Source organism: Bombus pascuorum, chromosome 14 (genome assembly GCF_905332965.1).
Source record: "Bombus pascuorum chromosome 14, iyBomPasc1.1, whole genome shotgun sequence".
Classification (NCBI taxonomy): domain Eukaryota; kingdom Metazoa; phylum Arthropoda; class Insecta; order Hymenoptera; family Apidae; genus Bombus; species Bombus pascuorum.
In genome coordinates this window covers 4,252,794-4,274,924 of record NC_083501.1, presented here as the reverse complement: position 1 = coordinate 4,274,924, position 22,131 = coordinate 4,252,794, and the positions used below count along the sequence as shown (strand labels likewise).

General features: G+C 36.9%; 1 protein-coding gene across 1 annotated transcript; it reads left to right on the top strand.

Moving 5' to 3' along the window:
- Nucleotides 1-5,305: 5,305 nt before the first annotated feature.
- On the top strand, nucleotides 5,306-16,782 carry LOC132914123 (uncharacterized). The gene has a single exon (XM_060972960.1). The coding sequence runs from the start codon at nucleotides 6,488-6,490 to the stop codon at nucleotides 8,171-8,173; it is 1,686 nt and encodes a 561-aa protein (XP_060828943.1). The 5' UTR covers nucleotides 5,306-6,487; the 3' UTR covers nucleotides 8,174-16,782.
- The last annotated feature ends 5,349 nt before the right edge of the window (nucleotides 16,783-22,131 follow it).

Below are 22,131 nucleotides of genomic sequence, written 5' to 3'. Positions count from 1 at the left end.
ACAAAATACCAAATCTCGCTACGAAAAATTAGGCTAACGTATCCCATTGTGTAAATTTCGGCAGAAAAGATATTTTTCATTGTGAATATGAGTGACCTGAAAAAAATATGATTTATATGACAGGAATGTACAACGAAACGTTTCATTTCCATGTTGTCATTGTTGGAAATGGCGAGAACGAAAAGTAAAGGAGGAGAAGCGAAGAGAATTCCTGTACAAGGAGGTGATTGCTCGAGGTGTATGCAGCCTCTGGATTCCTCGTAATTAACGTGACAACGACCCACTGACCCACTCGATCGACGATTTCAGGAACCTTCGAAACGTCAGGGTGCAACCCACTCTGTTCTGAAATAAAATCGCTCAACAGAAATATTTTTCACATTCCAACGATATCCTCGCCCATGAATTGAACTAAGCTATCTCTCCTATAAATATAGCATCGTAAAATCGTACAATTTCTAAGAAAGTGTAATCTTTTTACCAAGTAATAACGTAACCGATTTATATAGATATTAAATTTATTATTTAGCAAAGTTTCTGACAACGATTAGAAAGCTCGTCTTTCTTAACGTTCTTCTCATTTTCTGCGAAGAAAATAAAATTACTAGCACCATGGAACAGTTCTGTCGGCGTCGATAAAAAGCAAACACGGCACAGAAAAAGACACGGTTCGTGTTTAGATAAGATCGCAAGGAAAATCATAAAACGAGGATACAGCGAGTCGAACGATTTACGTCGATTTCAACGATCGTCCTTCGAAGGATCTCGCGTGGTTCCATCTTCTGAAATAAATACGCAGACGAGTCGGCCCTGGACCCATTTGCATACTAATGTTCCATTCTCGACTGGTCCAGTGTGCTCGCGTGTTTTCGGCATTCTGCCTTTTTTATCCACTTCAAACGAGACCGTAAAGATCGGAAGATACGTCTGGTATTCGTGATATCTTCGCGGGATTTTATTTTCTAATTATAGAAGTTAGTGAATTCTGTCGAAACTATCTTGAAATTTCTTCAAATTGATGCTTGATTCCCAAGTTGTATAAATCTATTAATACAGTGTATAGTGCTCAGTATCATTTCTGATCGTTTCTCATCGATTTTACAATTCGCTCAAAATGTTAAGTTTTGTATTCTAATCATTATTCTAATATATTTTCGAACGTTCTTCCTGTCAGAAAACTTTGTTACAATGGTTTAAACAAACTACTAGGTTTATTTAGAAATAGACGTGAAAGTTGTCTCTATTGGAAATTCGTCTACCTGACACTCATGAAAAATATAATCAAAGTGCTATTTTATACAACAATTTATTCGGTAATGGGTATATGTATATCTGAATGATTACTATAAAACGATATCTCCAATGATAGGTTTTGCATTGCCTTTTTTATCATTTATATTTCGACAGTTAAAACATGCCTGTGATTTTGTGAAATTTTTCTCACATAAAATTGTAAGTACACAAGAGCAAAATCTGGTGACTTTTCGTCTACTATAATTTCAAATAATAACGAAAAATATTTCCTTTGCTACTGACGAGGTGTACAAATAACGTCCAACGCGCGATTTTTCACAGAACTGTTTATTTAGTAACATAACACCGTCTTTTTAAAATCTATCCTTAATTTTAATTTTAATTAACATTTACGATTTATTTTCCAAAGCTTAAAATACGCTCGTGAAAGAACTCTTCGGTCATTTTATTCCATCATAATTTCCACTAATAAAAGTGAAAAATATTTCTTTTACTACCGTGGAATTAAACGATCGAGTGAAAAAAAAATACGAAGCTATAAGAATCCTGTTTGCAGCGTCATACGCAGACTATGAGTAATTCCGGTTGGAATTTCCGGCGTGGAAGAGCCGTTCCCCCACAATTTCTACGTCTTCCCTTTGGATTAAGAGCGGACGACGTTTTCCATGTAATTAGTCGCGAGTACAGGAAGCGGCGAGGAATCGTAGAACGCGAGCGTGTCACGTGAAACCAGAAAACATGGAATCAGGGTCGCGTGACCGAAGACCCTGACAGTGGCCAACTCGCGAGATTTTGTCTTGTGAAACCACTTGAAAATGAATAATTATATAAAATACAGGAAATGTGACTTAACATGTTTCCCACCTGTGGTTTTCAATCACGGGGCATCCTGTAAAATGAACAGATAGATAGAAAAAGAAGGTAAATAAGAAATTGTAACTCTGATTCGATTTAGAATTTATTAGAAGTAAAAGCAAGATCTATAAATCTTCCTCATTAGCGCGTGTAATTAATGTTTCTTATCGTGGGTTATTGGAGTGTGAAATTTTGAGATTATGAAGTGTAGATGTTAATTTTAGATGGAAGGAAAAAGTTGATAATGCAACGTGTACCTAATACGATTTATAGCGATTAAATTAATTAAAGAATTCGTGCGAGATAGAAGTTATTCGACTGTGATAAGCGGAGAATATCTAAAGATTATACACATCTATGCAAAATGATAATTAATTCCTAGTATTTGTATAATCACTCACCAACATTTACATGCTGTTTCTTCTTTGGAACTAATAGGGGATAGTTTGAAACATATGTTGTTTAATATCTGACAGCCGTCCGCTTTACGTAATTAAAAATGTTATCTCTAAGAGGTAAGAATTGCTAGATCTCATAAATAGTATACAAAATTTGTATATCACGGAATGACAGAATCGTTGCAATTTCTACCAACTAACGGGATTTGAGGAAGTTACAAGAAATTTATTGCAAACATACACCGAGCAAGAAATTAATATACACTAGGAATAATAGTATTAAACATGCAATTAATGCATTATATATACGATAAAGTATCGTGGCTTATTAATATAGAGAATAGTTGATTGTTCGAATACTTTGATTTTCTTTGCTTCCAGCTTCTAATATAAATTTTCAAATCCTTTTCAAATTTTATCCATATGATCATGATAGTCTTGCTACAGCTTACTGCTAATAACATTTCAAAATGTTTCCTATAATATGTACATAAAAAGTTTCTACAAGTGTTTGAATATTTATACCAATCAATGATCGTACTGTCTACGATAGCAAATGGCCTTCCTCTCGAATGAAATACAAATCCGTCGCAGATAAAATGACAGATGAGAGAAACCTAATTAAGTGGCAAATATTGAACATTTTGACACCTGTATGTAAGATCACGTATGCTGACATGTCCTTTATAGGTCAGAGACTGCAGGATCACAGTGAACGAGGTGAACGCTTACAATTCTCTTTTGACAGAGGCCGATTCCAGGTCTCCAGGTCGAGTCGTCTGGATGTCCGCTTCGCTTCGCGGCTCGTCGCGTGGCCACGAAGGCGAAATCGCGAATATTTATTGCGCAACTGCACGAATCGAAGCATTCGCCGTTAATGCTTTGAAAAGGGAACGCGTCTGTGAAAATCGAATCATTGCCATTTAATGGTAAACTGGCGTTGCAATTCCTTTCGTTATCTAATCCACTCTTTATTCCGAGGAATTTCTGATTTATTACGTACACTCTTCTTTAGCACTTGAATTTGTGGTTGGCCTAACAAAATTTACAACGCAGTTCCATCGAACACTCGATTTTTTTAAACAAAGAAATAACATCTGTTTTGGGGAATTTGAGGAGGCATTCCATGGACAATTACAATTTTGCTTCTTGTCTCATCTGTTCCTCTTCTTGAAATATGAATATAGTATTTTGAGAAAATTTGGAAAAAGTTCTCGTTGAAAAACGTATCTGTGATTTAATCATGAAAAGGACGTTTGTCACTAGAAATATATTGTACCGTAGTTTAAAGGAGAGTTGAATTTCAAAGTTCAGACGTCGATGCTTAAATCTTACCGCGAGATATATCGCTGCGACGCGAAACTGCTTCGCTAAATATTTATGAACGGGGTATTCATGAATTCGATCGTAACGTGTATCGTTTTCACGAGTAATCCGTGTTAACCCTTTCCCTGCGATTTCGTCCGTAAATCAGGGTGTCGAAAATTCTGTGTCGACACACAGACTCTGTTAATTTTCATGAAAGCCGCCTTTACAACATAAAACGCGTACTTTCTTACACGTTCTAAACTGCAAAATTTAATCATTCCTTATTAATATTATAGAACTATCAATGCGAAAAAATTCTAATTCTTAAGTTTTTAGATATATGTCGGATTTATAAAAATGCCTTTTACCGAATTTTGTCTGTTTTGTTGGAAAAATTTATAAACATGAACGCACCTGTTGTATCACAAAATGTGATATTTGATACACGTTGAATGCTTTTCATTGCTTTAGTTGTGTGCTTCTGTTCTTTTAAAAAAAAACTCGTTGTTTCGTTAGTATAGCATATGTGGAATATAAAAATATTAAATAAATTGAAATTTGTTAGATTTTGCAGAAGATTGGTGTCTTAATACCTGCATTTAGTAACGCACATTGTACATGGTTTTATCTTCTCCTGCGTTATGTAACTTTTCTTATACCATTCATTTTAGCTTCTTTGGTGTTATTTCCAGCAAATTACTTGAATGGCATCGAAAAAAGAAAAAGGTGGTACCCATTCGTTTCTTCTCTTCCGTAGCCATAAACTCTTCTGACTATAAAATTTACGACTTCGCAATTCAAAACTCATAATTAATTCTCAGAAATGCTGTAAGTATCGAAAGTGATATATCAGATTCCACCAAATCGTCTCGAAGCACATAGTTCTTCTTGTTTTCATTTTCTTGAAACTAACTGGAATAATTTTGAATCTTAGAATCATCAAAGTGACTAAAATGAATGGTTCCTCTCAACTTCTCTATTTTAGCCAAATATTCCAAAAATACTTAAACGTAATTTTCATGCTTCGTTCCTCTCTAATGCTAATGCTAATGCTAATCCTAATCCTAATCACTTCTCCATTCCCATTACAAATTTCTCCAGCTTCCTCCATCGTCATCAGGAATCCATTCAACCGAGAACAGCTCGGAACAAAACACTGTTGGTTGCATCACTCGATTCCGCGAAAAGAAGTACGATGATAGAAAGAGAAGGCTATCGGCGTTCCTCGGCAAAATCGGCTCGGAAGAATGTCCATTTTCCTCGGCACAGTTCCAGACACCCCATCGGGCGAAGGGTTCCCGAGGCAGATACGGCCTTTGCCAGGGAGTGCCTTTCCCGAGGCAGAAAAGCGGCAGAAAGAGAATCAGAAGAAGAAGGAAGAAAGAGGGAGAAGAAGAAAGAAAGAGAGAAGGGGCCTGGTGGAATAGTGGGGCCCAGTCGGTCGAAGTCTCACGCCTTCCGTCAGTCCTCAGTCTGACGGGGAGCGTACAAGCGTCAACAGCCTCGCTGTTCAATTCCTACCTTCTCTCCGTGCGCGTTCTACCATCAGAAACCTCGCTGTGGAACACCAATCTCGTATTCCACTTCTACGTACCCAACACGATCCTCCAGGGGCCATAAACAAGAAATAAATTCGTCAAAGTGGGACCAGTCGTCAAGTGAATGCGACCTCAACGCCATCTATGCGAAACACAGTACAGTAATAGTGAAGAACATCGGAAGTAGCCGTTGAAAGTTCGACCAATAATATCGGATAAACGCAATCAGGATATAGGTACACGTATATCTGGACATTTATCCCAGTTGTGAGTGCCGATGAGACATAGAGGAACGTCAGAGACGACGGCCTGCGTAGCTGACGAGGCCTGTCGACCGCGCCTCTGGATTCCAACGGCGGCGACACACTCAGCGTGCCCGTTCGATCGTCGGTGAGCGTTCCCTCGGTGAAAAGAGTGTGTACCTGTCGGTGGATCGGTACACGTGGAGGTAAGGGGCAACCAGGAGGACGTAGACGCCACTGGTGTACACCGCATACCACAGGAGGACCTGGCTTGAGCGGCTGGTAGAGAAAGGTGGGAGAAAAAGGATTGGTGGGGGTTGAAAAAGGTTGGTAAGAGTCGGGCCAGGACGCGTTGGTAGAAAGAAAAACGGACTGACACAGAGGAGGAGAAGGCCAGGTAGAAGAGGAGACACGGCCAGGTAGCTAGTTGGTGGGGAAGTCGTCAGAAGGCGGCCATAATGGCCTGACGCGATCTCTCGCGAGCGGCGGCTACAGCTGCTGCGAAATAGCCGAGAGCGGCTCTCTCGTCCACGCACGCGTATTTTGCAACCGGGCTACGTCTTTGGAAAGTGACTGCGTAATCGCGAGTGGAGTGTGTTACCGGGTGGAGTCCTCTGTAACGTTGTTCCGTGTGTACCTTACGGTCGCGTGTGTTCCTTGAATTCTATTCATTCGAATCGATGGTTACACGGTGTCCGATGATTCGATGGTTCTGAATGGTTGCTGGCTTCTTTACGCGTAGTATGTTTCTGCTCCTCTTCCGAGAGTATTCATCTTGATAGAAGAGGATAATAAGCCAAAACGACGTAGAATAATCATCGCAAGAATCTTCGGTCTACTGATCAGTGATCACTAGTATTGGATCCGACGGTCTGACCTAACGAATACAAAAATGAGAGGTGCCAATCAGGATACGGCGACGCCGTACTGTCGCTGCAGAGTCCTTTACTTAGGCAGCTCGGTGCCCCATGCGAGTAAGGAAGGTTTGCTAGGGGTGCAGGAACCTTTGAGAGAATTATACCCAGAACAGGGTGCCTTGGGAGCACGTGGACTCGACTCCTGGCTGAGCGTCTGGAGCAACGGCCTGCTGCTGGAGAATGTGGACGAGCATCGCAAGAAGGTCACCAGGTTCTTTCCCATCGAGGCGCTGCACTACTGCGCTGCTGTGAGGCATGTCAAAGGCGGAAGCGGCGACGCCTCGAACACGAGGTTCCTTCCCTTGGACTCTCCCTTCGCTAGAACGCCCAGTGCCAACCATCCGCCGCTTTTCGCCGCGGTTCTGCGACGAACCACGGGTATCAAGGTTCTCGAATGTCACGCATTTATATGCAAGCGCGACATGGCGGCCAACGCCCTGGTCAGGTGTTGCTTTCACGCGTACGCGGACAGTAGCTACGCCAAGGGCCTTGATCCCTCTGCCACAACGACCAACGGAGTCACCGGTGGACATCCTTCGAATAACAGTCTCTACCACACTCTAGGAGGATCCAGTACTACCCTAGACGGTCCACAAGCGACTCGTTTAGACGCTACCTCAACAGACGACCTTAGCTTGTATAATGGAGATGAGAATCATAAGGTCTGGGCCAGAGGTCGAGAAGAGGTAGACGGTTTATATCAAGAACAGGGGACTCTGAGAAGCACCAAGGGATCCAGACCTCGTCAGCTGGTCGCTCCACCTCCTCCACCGCCTCCGCCCCCTCCACCTTCTCAACCTTTGCTCCTTGAAGAATCTTCATCGTCCTCAGTCCGCAGAAAAGCGAACAAGAAGCTCAAGAAGCTGAAAAACCGATCCTCTCACGAAGATCCCTTGCAACAAGCTCACCTTCATCCTCAGTTGCATCAAGGAATATACACTAATGGCCATGGACACCATACTCTGGGTCATCCAGTGAGGCAACAGCACTATCATCCTCATCCTCTGCCACCTAGCAGTCGATCAGTCGCAGGAACTTTGGCCAGACCAGCGCCAGTTTTATTGGTACCAGCCGCAACTTTACCTAGGAAAGCTCACCATCATCCTAAAGGGCTCAGACCGATTCCAGCAGCCGCTCCAATCGTTCCAGTGTACGCTCCACTACCTGTAGTGCCTCCTCCACCCGCTGCAGCTATTTATCCAGCTGGAACTTATGGGACAGCTGGAAACAGAGGCAGAAGACAGCATCTTGAGGCGGAGTCTTCGACTCTAGGAGCTTCCAGAAGACTGGCTGCCTCTCACGCGGATCTTACCACCGCAGAGATGAGCAGAGCAGCTGATAGCCCAGAGAACGAGTCGCGTTTTGGAACCGGAATCTATAGAAGAAAGGGTCATTTGAACGAAAGAGCGTTCTCATATAGCATTCGCGCGGAGCATCGTAGCAGAAGTCACGGAAGTTTGGCCTCTCTGGGCTTCAGCGGGCAAAATGGAAACGCGCTGCCCAAAGAAGAGAAGAAGGACAGGGAGATTGCTCAGTTGGTGGCTGGTTTGAACCTGGATGACAGCCCTGAGAGGGTACAGCCGATGCCAGCTAACTCCAAGAGCGGTTACTCGCACCATCAGCAACAGCTTCAGCCTCTACCTAGGCCACGACCTCGTTAGGAATTTTCTGGATGTCGATTCTTATTGTAATCATGAGAATTAATCGATGAGTCGAGTCTGGAAGTTATACAGTCGGTCTAATATGAAGGCAGATGTTGTTCTATTTGGATTCTGGTTGTTGAAGACGCTTTGTTGCTTCATGGTAATGTGAAAAAGCTTGTTTGAGACTGGACCGTTTAGTCAGAGACCAGATAGCAGTGTGAACAGACGACTTGGACCGATTGTCTTACTGTTTGTTGAATAAGAACGTATGGTGTTGTCCATTGTTTTGGATGGAAAGTGATTTTCATAGGAAATTTGGACTCGTTTTCTGGAGTCTATGGACTGTTAATCGAGGCACTAGTTTATGAGGGAAAAGATTGGTTCGTGGTGTTAGCGTGGAAAATCGCGATGGGTGGTCGAGTGCCCGACTGGTTCAGTTGGCTTTCGTTTCTTGGAAGAACCTTGCCCGAGTAGGAAAATTACGGATAGGCAAAAAGCTGAAGAACACCCGGCCTCATCTTCGTCTCGCTGGTTTCTACCTGTGACCTCGATCGTCTTATCTCGAGAGTCGATCACCTTTGTCGAATTCAGGGCTTTGATCGTGGGACGCATCGAAAAAACTCGAGTAGAAATCCAATTTGGATAAATTGAGTTTTGAAGTATTTTTGTGAATTTTCAGATGGGGTTTTAACATTTTTATTCTTTTATTTAGAATTTATTCGGTTTTATTTATATCTTACTTGTTTTCTTCGTAAGTTGCCAACTTTTGCTATTTCTAATTTTTAATTTGGAATTGTATAATTTTATTTATGTCTCGATTTTCTATATAATTTGAAATTGATTATTTTTCTTGCCGTTTTTCGTTTGACAAAAGGTTCGAGAATTTTTATCGCGGCTGGCGGAAAAGATTGACGACGACGTAATATTTTTGCGCGACCTTCCTGTCGCAAAATGAACAGGCTAATTGGACGAGCTCGAATTATTGTCGTCCAACGAAGATCGTTCTAATGGCCGGAGCTCGTTAGACACAGACACGCAACTTTGCAATGTTTCCTCCGAGTTGGCAGAATTACAACTCTGTTTAGGATCCTCCTTCACTAACAGAAAATTACTCAGGAATCGTTAAAATTGTTCAACAATCAAAAAGTCGTCTTTTTTCAATATTGCAATCGTTCTTTATTTGACAATTCGTTAATGAATTTATTGCGCATGAATTTTTGAAATTTTTACAAATTAATCATAATATAAAATTTTGCTTAAAACAATTAGAGGATTTATTAAGAACCTTTTTAAGAATTTTCTCTCTCTTTATTTTTTAAACCTTAGAATTTCTTATACTCGTTTACAATGTAAAGTTTTGTATGAAACTATTGGAAGATCGTCTTTGTTTAATGAAATAGTCGTTTTTCGTTTTATAATTTCTCTCTGAATTCGATTGAAATTTCTTTGTCGTATTAATGTTGATAACCTCGCTATATTTTGTTATAATCGAGGAATCGTATCAGTGGTTTCCCCTAGAAAAGATTACGCGACGGTTCGGATCTCCGACGCACGAGTTACAGCCGACTTGCTCGTGAGAACGTGAACGTTAATCTTAATTGCATGAGAAAAAGTTATACGGCGAGGGTTTCGAGAGCCTTAAGAAACAGAGAACTTTGCATTTCACCGCCTTTCTTTCGTATAATGCTCCGGGAAAAGAGCGAAATAATTAAGACGCTTAGAAACCATGTTGATCAATTCAATGCATTGAAGCACAGCAAAAAATAACGATATTGCAAACATTACTTTTAAAAAATCTGTCTTGAAATTTGCAATTATTTACCATAAATGAATTTATGAAAATCAGTAAACTTGTTCTTCGGAAGTGGAATGTTTCATAATATCTAGGCAATCTTGCGCGGTTAAACTAATATCATTAATAAAATTTTACAAGTTATAAGTTATCGGTATTAACTTTTCTATATAATAATCAACAAGTTTGATGAGAAATGAAATTTTTAAAATTGTGATTGGATTTCTTATGGAAATTTTCTAAAGCATAGAATGCATATAAAATACGTATAAGATAAAAAAATATTCAAAGTGTAGTACTCGTTATAATATTGATTATAATATTATTAGTTATTAAATTGTTGTGCAAGAATCCTCAAATATAATAAAATTAACTAATTTACAAAAGACAGGATTGAGCCGATTTTGACTTCCGAAAGATTCTCATCCAACATTTTCTACGTCAAAATTCTTCACCAATAATTTACACGAATCTATCAGAAAGTTAACGCAAACACGAAGAACGAACGATCAACGTTATCGCTTTCACGACAAATCAGGTTTCGTAAACGCGATTAATTGCGAACTGGCCTTGCGGTATTAGCCTCAAATCCTGTTACGACCGCTAATTACTCAGATCTATGAAATATCCCACGCAACACATGATAATTACGATCGTTTGCATGGTGTTCGCTTCTTTATCTTTTTATTTGACCTGCAACACGATGAGAAAAATGAGAGGAGATTGTAGGGGCGCCAACATTAACATGAAGGGGATTTGCATCGCATTCCTTTGACGTACGGCCTCGTTTTTCCATGAGAAAATGCAACGATAATGAACGACTGTTTAATAACCACGGAGACATCGAGATTGCTTAAGTCTAATAGTTCGACGCGATTTCGCGCTTATGAGAACGAAATCTGGGAAATCCCAGATGCAATCTCGAACACTGTGCAACAGTATCACCAGCTCACGAAGCTGGCAAACACGTTCCAGACAATTAACCTAACGATCGTAATTAGAACGCGGTTTAATGGCGAGGAAAATTTCGCGAGACCTCTAGTTCTCTACGTTTTAATAAAAAATTGAGAGATCATTTTGATCTCTGTGCCTTTTGTTCAAGACATTTGACATTAGAAAATTTACACAGATTTGTCCTTAGCGATAATTTGAAAAATGATATCATTCCCTCCCCTTATTTCGAGATTAAATCGAATGCATCGATGAAATTTTCGTACTTTGATAGAAATATTAAAAATTAGAAGAGTGAGCCGAATAGGTTGCATTCTCCTTTTTCAATATAATAATTATCAATAATTTGGCGATAATAAATATCAAATTATTTGAGAAATATCATCGTTTCTTACTTTATTTGGATGCTATATTATTGTTAATTTAAAAGAAAGATATTGTTTTAGAAGGATGATAGAAGTACAATATTTTGGGAAATAAACGAATGCAGTGAACAATACATCCATAAATAATGAAATAAAAATATTTAGTAATCGTTGCTTTAACAAAATAATGAATATACTTGGATTAATAGGTCTGAAATATTGAAAGATTACTTTTTAATTAAGATAAATTCTTCGTCCGTCGAAAAAATTACGCGGAGGGATTAGGAACTTAATTAATAGCATCGATGAAAGGGAAAAAGGGTCTGAATTAATTACCTGAAATTTTACCATTCAATTCAGAGACGCGTGTTTGCTCAAGCATCGAGCATGCCTGTTTCGAAACTGGTTACAGATACCTCGTATGCTCGGATGAATACACATTCCTATCGTCGCATATGCATATACAATTAGGTTCAATTATTATCGATTCGTGGTCGACGCGAGACTGTTACGCTTGCCGCGACATATCTCGTTATTCAACGTGGTTTTTCTCTCTGGCTTTCTCATCTGAGCACTTTGAAGAAATATGTACTTTACCCCGATGAAAATGGAAAATATCTTTATTTATCGAGTCATCTGTCTTGTTTGACTTTGAGAATATTTTATTTTTAAGTTGCTTTTATAGATTTATTAAGCCATCGAATATGTACTTATGAATATTATTTAAATATTAGAAGAACCAATGCATTTGAAGCTTCAGCTTAAAAATAATCCGTGATCATGAGACTGAAAGGAATTTTTCGTTAAATACAATAATGTCAGTATGTTATATTTAATAATATCAGTAAATAATAACGAATAATTTCATCAGTAAATATGCATTTCCTTGAAAAACCGGCAAACTTATTTCTATCGATCTTATTAACTCAAGAATCGAACACTATTGTAATTTCTTCAGCTTATAAACGTTTCATAATCTCTCGGGAGGAGAAAATCTTTTTTTAACTCCTTGTTTTATTATTAAAAGACGTCAATCGCCTGTCTGTGGCTGGAAGGAAAACAAAATCGGAAAGATTACAACGTCTACGATTCTCGACGTTCCTTTCTTGCTAGTCGAGATTGCGCAGCGATCTTCTGACAGGACGAGAAAAAGGACCTAAAAGGATTAAAGGCATAAACGTGGTTAATGATCGGCAGACGAACGTATGCAAATGAATGGGTATCGCGCAGCATTGCCTGGAAGCGTTGCTTTTTGCTGCTCGCGCTTCATCGATCGCATTGATCGACTCGGTGAAAAGTGTCGCTTCGGTTTCGCAACGAGTTTCTCCGTTCTCGCGACACGTAACTCGCGACGATTGCAATAAGAGAGAGAGAGAAAGAGAGAGAGAGAGAGAGAAAAGAAAAAACTGAAGAAAAAAAGAATGAATTGCGTGGTAATTTCAAGGTATCGCGAGTGCAATGGACCGAATTATGCCGCTGAATATATTATTCATAGATAGCAAAATCCCACGTGCGTTGCATGATTTCGTTTAGCAAGGTCGTAGATACATTTTCGATGGAAGAATCGAAAGGAGAATTTAAAACAATCTTTCGTGCAGTAAGATACCTAAAATGTAGCGAAATTTTCAAAAATTAGAGAAATTCTGCATAGGGTTTGCAAAGGCCGAAATTAAAATGATGTTAATAAATATATGAAACCGAATAAAGAATCTCTTTCATAATAAAGTATAAAATCCACAAGAAATGCACGAATTGTTCATACAAACGAAAAAATCGTTAAAAATCAGAAAAATTCACAAGTTTTTCATAAGAACCACGTTCAGAGTTGATTTTTCCAAGAGATATATTCACGATCGACTATTTCGCTTATTCTTGCCTCCACGATGTAGTTGTGAGTTTAACAAACGGAAACAAGTACGTGGACAGGCCACGTAATCGCTTTTCGTAACCACATTCGGTGGTCGAAGGAGTTTATGAAACACTGACGACCCACTGACACTTATCAGGCAACAAACTGAAGTCTCTATCTTGCGACATGACGAAAATTCCTTTCACTGTGCGCAAATTGATTGTTCTCGAGTGGACTGTTCTTCGATTCTGATGGCGTCACTATCTCAAACGAATCTAAATACGGTCTCGTTATAGCAATGAAAATGTTTCGAAAATTTCTCTGAAGAAATTTCAATGTTAATTCGATTTTATGCAAACGATCTTCCAATTGTTCTGTTCGTTATAGTACTAAAAATGATTGGCTAAATTGGCCACTAAAAGTCAGAAATAACTGGAAAGATACACAGAAGAAATTTCAATTTCAGTTGCATTTTATGACAAGGATCTTCCAATTGTACCATTCGTTATAGTAATAAAAAAATATTTGACAAATTGGTTATCCAATTTTCCACGCTAAAATCACAAATTCTTCCCTTCGACAGCGAATCGTTAACCGTGCACGCAACGAGTGCCGTAGCTTTTATTCTGTAAAAGATCGATAAACGACAGCTTTAGCGAAGCGTTAGCCAGCATGGGAATCAGTGCCAAACGCCATAAATTGTCCGACTTTGCAAAATTGTATCGCGACTGTTTTTGCTCCTTTCAGAATGTCACGTTTAATTCCTTCGCTGTGCTGAATTTAACAGAAAGAAGTGTCCTGTTCCTTCAAACTTAATGGGGATGACACGCGAGTTTTCGTGAATTCGCCTAGTCATTAAGGTTATCAGGCTGGAACGGAAGTTTCGCTCGTTTGTTCCTCGAGGTTGACAAAAATTAGTTTTAGTAGCCTTTTTAACACGTTGCCTACCACGACGAACATCGGTTACCTAAGTTACTATATTTTTTTAGTATGTTTAAAAGAAGATAAATTTCATGTACTAAAAAATTATTAACAATATGAATGACTTAGGTAACATCGTTAGAAAAAGGTGCGCAAATGTGATATAATATTTTGTAAAAATCGAATATTACACGATGCAGTATATTTCAATGTATTGCGAATCCCAGTGCAAAATAGTATATAAAAGTGTATATAAAATTCGCGTGGCAGTCAACGTGTTAAGTATCAGGTTGTACCATAAGTAATCTCTAGACAGCGGATTTTTATGCATTTATAGAAAATTTGAAAATACAAAATTGTAGAGGATACACGTAATATAAAACATCCAAAGTAGATAGCGCTTTCTATGATACTTGGTAGGTAAGACAATTTTCTACTAAAGTTCTACTTTTTTAAATATATATTCACATATATATTCATAACATTTATATCCCCAAAAATATGAATTTGCATAAAAATCCGCGATCTAGTAATCTCACTTTTTATGTTGCGTCTTGATTCGTAAGATAAAATGAAACAATACGTAGACTGCGGATTTTTACGCGATTATGGGATATTTGAAAATGCAAAACTACACGGAATACACACAATATGTGCAGTAATACAGAGAATATCCGAAGTATGTCACACATTATGATATTTTAACAGGTAAAGAAAATTTCTGCTTAGGTTCTATTCTTCCAGTTGCGATGAGAAAAATTTTATGTTTGCATAAATATCCGCCGACTAATAATAAGTAATACGAAGATTTATATCGATGCTAATACAACGCGCAATCATTGAAGATACTTTACGATATAGTAAAAGCAATATCACATAAAATGAAATTATATTTTTCATTCCTGCTAACTTTAATACATTTATTTTATTCTAAAGTAAAATTTACTCGAAAATAAAATGAAAGTATTGAAAGGGATACTAAAAATACTTTGTCCGCTTTTCGTCGAGCTTATCGAATTTGTTATTCGTAAATTTAGCTTCACAGCGAAAGGATCGAACGAAATCTCGAAAGAGCGACACACGGCTGCCTTCGACGTCCTCGGTTCTTAATCGCGATCGAGGACAAGGTTAACAGTTCCGTAACAGAGATCAGCCCGGTGTCATAAAAGAAGAAGAAAGAATCGATCTTCGAGAGTTGCAAGTCGAGCAGGAGGTGTGCAACTGGAACTTATTTATTTAATCGTATGTGCCAGATGATTGTATAGGAAGTTTCAACCAGTGGAGTGTTTTCAACTCGACGATAATTATTGTACTCGAAACAAACCCTTCGATCGAACAGAATCGTATAAATCGTGGCAAATATTTGCAGAGCAAAATTCTCTTATATTCCTTCCTCGATGTAATTCAGCCTTCGATGATAATTGCATCGCAGATAACAAAAAGATATCGTGTTTTACTCTGCGAATAATTGTACATTTCTGTTGAAGGGTGAAACGAATCGTTCACGGTCGATGGTAGTTACAGTTTCTTAGGATTTTCTCGCGGGAATTATTGTTATTAACTCTTCGTTTGACGAATAAAATCAACACTAACCATTAAAGAGTAAAGCAAAAGAGAAAGAGAGGTGAAAAGAAATTAACAGATCAAGGGAGAAATGGGCTGCTCAAACGAAGAGTTAAACGAAAAGCGGAGATTGGGCCATTCAGAAGTCAAATTTATCGAAGACTCATTTTTTAGAATCTTTTATTTTACTTCAATAATAATAATAACAATAATAATAATAGTAAGTAAATTATTGTTAATCGTTGTTTACTAGAATATATGATTTTACGTCGTTTGATTTTTGAAAAAACACAAGATAGATGTCGATGGAGTTGATAAGTTTGGTTTCTGTGTGACTCAGTTGCGCGAGATCATGACGAAGCGCAAACGATTATTTATTTATCGTGGTCTGTGCTTGTTTCGCGGACGTGTACCGTAATGAAAATGTATTTATCACACGGCGAACGCGATGGAGTCTTCTCGCATCTGTTTTCTGGTAGCTTCGTGTTGCCCTGCATAATGCAAACTTCTCTCGTGACACGCTTATGTCTACATCCATCCTCTTACGTAAGCCTTTTAAAGATCACCGATTCCAACATGCAGAGTGCTATTTTCTTGTGCACGAAATATTCGATAAAAGTCGAGGAGTTTCTCTGTGTAGTTTAATGTTAAAAAGGACATCAACTCAGGTATTCTTTTACTCTTTGGATAATGTAATTTTTGTTTCTATTGAGATCTAAATTGATACGAGGTATACGAATTAAAGTTTCGCTGTTATTAATTAAAGTTTATCGCTGTTAGCCACTTTTTTTTAGAAAATAACCATTCCTCCGGAAGAATGCTGTTGGAAATCATAAGATGAAATAATTTTATCTTCGTCATTTTGGAAGATCGACAGACATATCTGATTTAATTCGATTCGATTTTGTTGTGTTTCGGATTTTTTATTTTTTATTCCATATTTAGTTTCTATAGCGTGTCGTGATAAATTTTGTAAATTGGATAGTAAGCATTCTGCATGCGACGAGTTTAATTTTTGCTCGAAAAAGAGAGCGAAGACATTTCTTCTAAAAATGGCGCGCATGAAATACCAGAAGCGGAGATCCGTCCTATCCTCTTAAATTACTTGTGAACATATTATGTATATTGTTACGTGTCGATTGCCATGCAAGATTAATTAATAATAAACTAACAATGCAACTAAAAATCGGTCAGCAGAATTTTAATTTTCTAAACTGAAAGGAAAATGGAAAATAATTCCATGAGTGAGAAATAGCACAAATTACAAAATTTCCGATTTGGAAAACTTGTTCTTAAAAATTACAACAAAAAGGAACACTGAACATATTATAAAAAATATTATAAAAGAAGTATATTATAAAAAAGAAAGCTTCCATTACCTAAAACAGAAATATTCCTAATAGAAAAAGAAGAGAAATGCAACTCTAGATGTGGATCATCTTACGAACCATTCAGAAGCCACATTGATCAATTCAATAAATTGAAAAGTGCAGAAAAGCGATGATATTGCAAAACATTGCTTTTTTCCATTCACCTTACAATTTACTATTATTTACATGACATCTTTTTACAATAGGCAAACTTAAGTCATTTGTTTCTTGAGAATTAAAGATTAGATACTAGAATCGTGTGCCGATATAGTGAAATTAAAAAATTAATAAAAAATAGAATTACGATCAATTCGAAGTCACTCCTAAGAGGTTCATTGATATTTAATACTTTACAACGCTAGACTGCGGATTTTTGTGTATTTAGAGGAAATTTGAACTTTGCACATACTGCAAAGTAAAATACTTATTGTCATTTGAATAAATAAAACATCCATCTAATCTCCGTTTTTTATCTATATTCATAAAAATATAAAATTGCATAAACATCCGCAAGTCTATTAACAATAATTGTATCGATATGTAAGTATAAATAATTTTATAATAAATAGTACAGTTTTAGTTTTATAAATCTGGTGAGACATACAGAATTCGATAGATGTTAACATACAAAGCAGCTTTAATAAAATAAGCAATAAATAACGTAATGCTTGAATGGTGCTATGTGCTATTTTCAGTCGATAGGGATAATTAGTCACATGTGTAGACTTTCGTAATTGACTATACGCTGGTCTCTTCACACTCACACATTCGTCGACTACATTCCATTCTCGCGTGCAATTTTCAGGGTTAACCACAGCCGACGATACGCCAGTTTCGCGATCGCGGTAAACGTCCCTGGAATGCAAATCGCCTTGATTGGCAGCCTAAGTGGAACGCTTTTTTCCTTCTTTATTTCTCCTCGACGGTTTTGAAAACGAGTCTCGTTGAACTCTTCTATCGCGAATCCTTCATTGGTAGACCTACGTTAGACGTGTTGCATTTCCAATCCAACGTGTCGAGAATTTCAATGAAATTTCCTTGGATCTCCTTTATTGGCTCGTTTCCTTGTTTTCATCGACTTGTTCGCTTCGCTGGGATTTCTTTGGAAATTTCCACGATGACTGACTCTTAAGTTTATTAGTAATTGAAAATTGATTTCAAGAAGGTCAGCTTCTAAATCGTCCATTCGAAGATTCAGATATTCGTAATTAATACTTCGTCGTAGTAAATTAGAAATTAATAATTGGAGATTAGTTTCGAAACGTTTAGCTTCGAAATGAAAGTTGTCGATTAATAATTAATTAAAGAAGATTAATTTCGAAACGTAACAATGATCTTCCCGATATTTCTTATTTTTTATTTGCGCCACTTTTACGACCATAATAAACAGGATTCCCATTAACTCGTCTCCAATAAACGGAACTAACAAGTCTCCTAATCACGAAGAAACGTGTCTCGTTGCATATGATCACTGCCAATCGTCGTGTTTAATCTGAAAAAACAACATCACGGTTGATTAGTCTTAAAATTCTCGTGATACGTAGATTACCGGGATCGAGGCGATGACACCAGCTGTTTAGACGTGCCAACCTTACGGCAGGTCGAGTGCATCCAACCGATTCGCGTTCCTACAGCTAATTATCGTATATTACGTGTTCGTACGCCACTTTTTTTTCCTCGGCACTATGAAAGTCTCAGAACATCCATCTAAATTACGATTGAAATTACACTTTGATACTTGGAAGAGCTTCTGGAATAGTCCTCGATGATGATAGACGATTACTTTGAACGATGACAAGATATAAAGAATATAAAAAGACAGCCTTGGATTATGAACGCGCGAGAATCGACCTTCGTTGTGCATCTGCACCTGACGTAACTCAGAAAATCCGTGTCCCATCTTTTAATCCGTTTTCCTTCTTTTGAAAGGAAAGGAATTTAATTTTATCCTCTTGCATAATTCATCATCCAGTAACTAACATATTACGGATTTTCATGCAATTATGAGATATTTGAAGGTACGAAGGTTACTTTATATGTATTAGTTTTCTTAAATTTAAGAAATAAATTGTACGATAATTGAAGATAATTAATTTTGTTTTAAGAATTATAAAAAGAAAATCATTCTCAAAGAAGATACATTTTGCTTTTTTTTTATAAAATCTTTCTTGTTCAAAGGATTTTTCAATTTTAAATAAATTTATTTTTCCCAACAACTATACCGTATCAACGTGGGAGTGAACGGTATAACAGTACTTACTAAAACAATGGTAACACAAGCAGTCCCGTTACAGATTGAAATTTACAAACAAGAGTTACCGAGCACTGCGAATAATTCATAAATTATAATATGATGGCGATTTTACGCAAACTGTCGGCAACTAAATCGTGGGAAAGATTCGGGTGAATAAAGATCCACCCCCACCCCCAATAGAAACTTCTTCAAAATTTATAGATACATGTTATTCATAATAATTAAATTTTCTAAATAACTAAATTTTCGGCATATCGTTATTTAAGTAATCGAGGATTCTTTTAAAGAATTTTATAAACGTTCAGAGACTTTTTCATAGATTTTCCTCTAGAAAACATCCACATTGATTATGAAATAATTATTCTCAAGATTTAGATTTTTTAAATACAATTTTCGATAAAGTACTATCCACAGCTTCAGAGAATTCTTCGTATATCTTCTCTCGAAAAACTTTCAGATTCTTTTTAAAACTATTTTTCCAAGGATTTTCCGCAATGAAAGTATTCAACTACAATTGTAATTACAATCGAAGGACGGATACGCATAATTTCTTAAGACATGATTACCAGATAAGAACGTCCTCGTTTAAAAAACACGAAAGAAGAGATGAAAATGTAGAATTGAAAGATCTCAGATGCGTAACTGTGATTTTCACATTGAAGGTAATCATCGATTGGAATGTGCCATCGAGAAAATTACTCGTTCCATTCGAAGTACATAATTTTACAATTAATTAAAACTTTGATCGAGCAGTTATCATAAATTTTACGATAATCGAAGAAAATTAATTTTAATTGAAGAAAAATAAAAAAGAAATATTATTTTTCTCTTTTTACGATATTTTCTTCCTAGAATTTTTAATCTTTCACAACTAGAGAGTGACTAAGATTAGCAAAAATCATCAGAGAGAAATCTTAGTGTCAAGAAAATTGATGAAATAAACAAACAATTCAATGATAAAACAAGTGCACGTATACTGTTGGTCATAAGAGTATTATGACAATATTCTCTTTATTATTTATTGAGAAGCTCTCCAAAATTTTATTTTATTTACTACTTTTAGTTATAAGACAGATACGAAGCAACTGAAATAACAGATCTATAGCAAAATATCTAGAGGATAAAAGCAGAAGAGAAAAACATTCGATTTGTACGAGACATCAGAAAGTGTTTGAAATAGTTACGTTCGGCAATGTACGCAATGCGTAGAGAGAAAAATGATCTTTGTTAAGTTTCCATGTAATTTCACCGTGAGAACATCAATAGCCTGCATTACAGTTAGAAGGTAACGCGACAATTTTACAGTTACATATACGTGCACGTACAAGCGTACACGCTTTTAGGTAGAAACAAGGTCAGCGACGAAACGACACGGTCATTCGTGAAATTCCGTGCATCAGTTATCGATCGATATCTAATTATTCGTAAAATTTATTTTTCTAACGGGACTATGTAATTGAGGCAATTTGCGAATCGAACGCTGCACCGTTACCATACTTCAGTAAACATTTTTTCAGTATAACAATTTTGTTATCTGCATCTTCGATCTTTTGACCAGCAAGAGTATTGGTACTTCAGAGGTTCAAGGATATTTGCAAGAAACGATGCTAATGTAAATATTTTCTGATAAATTCCAAAAATGGTAAAAAATTCAGGAAAATTATTGTATTGAAATAGAAAATAAAAAAGAGATACTTCAAAAGGTTTGGGATACATTTAATAAAGATATGATGATGATTACTTCGAAAAACCTACATTATCAGGATTAAGTTGGAAAATGCAAATTATTACGAAATGGAAAGTGTAATAATTACTTCTTTAATTATTTCTTTTTTAATCTAAATTATGATCGAATTATTTTTACAAATTCAAACGACCATTCGATTCTTTTAAAAACCTCAGTTATGCTAATTATTTATAAAAACGCAAGAATTTCGGTAAGTGAAAGATTTTTAACTTCTAAAGAAAAGCAAGTCCAAACTACATTCAGGCACTTCAGTTCGCACGAGAGATTTTCCTCTACAAATGTGGCAGATGAAAGATTAAAAGAGGCCTCCAAAGCAAATTACACTTTCAATCGTCTAGGTCACCGAATTCGAAAGAAACACGAAGGTTAAAAGACGAGGTACGATAAATTCCAGTATTACCTCCAATTGTCCACGCGTTTCTCAGCGTTGACAATCGCGCGTTCCTTTTCGTACGAAGCAGACTGTGTAATTGCATCACGCATGCTCGCGACTGGATCAAGAGGAAACAAGCGGAGAACAGCACAAAGGAAACTTTTAAAAGAGGTCTATATTATAAACGGGGAACTTGTAAGTGGATAATGTATCCGGTTTTGAATAGGAATGAGAAAGAAACGACCGATGCATGACGCGAATTAAATTAGTCAGATTAAAGTTGATAATGGGGATTTTGGTTTCGTTTTAAGAAAGAAACAACAAAGGGCTTCTTGTAGAACAATTTACTAAGTAATAATGTTAGTCAATTGACAAATTATCAATTGCGGATTGTAAACCTATCTTTTACAATTTTATAGCTTTATGTCAAATATAATAATCGAATGAACAAAAAGTATGATGAATCGTTTGATAGCTTATCAAAAGGAAACATCAAATTTCAACCTGGTATATCAAAAGGGAGGGTTGTTAGAATGAAAATTCAGATTACTCATTTTTGTACTATTTTTCTTATTTAATGGCATGTAAATATCTTAACAAAATTCTGGAATATGTTACAGGATATTTGTAGATCTTTTTACCACGAATCCTAGACGCAAGAAATGAGAAACACTAAAAAATGTGGATTTCGTATAAGGATTTATATATCGGTGTAACTATTGTCCTCAATATTTTTTTTTCAAAGCATCGATTGCAATATTAGTACAATAAATACAATCGACAACACCAAT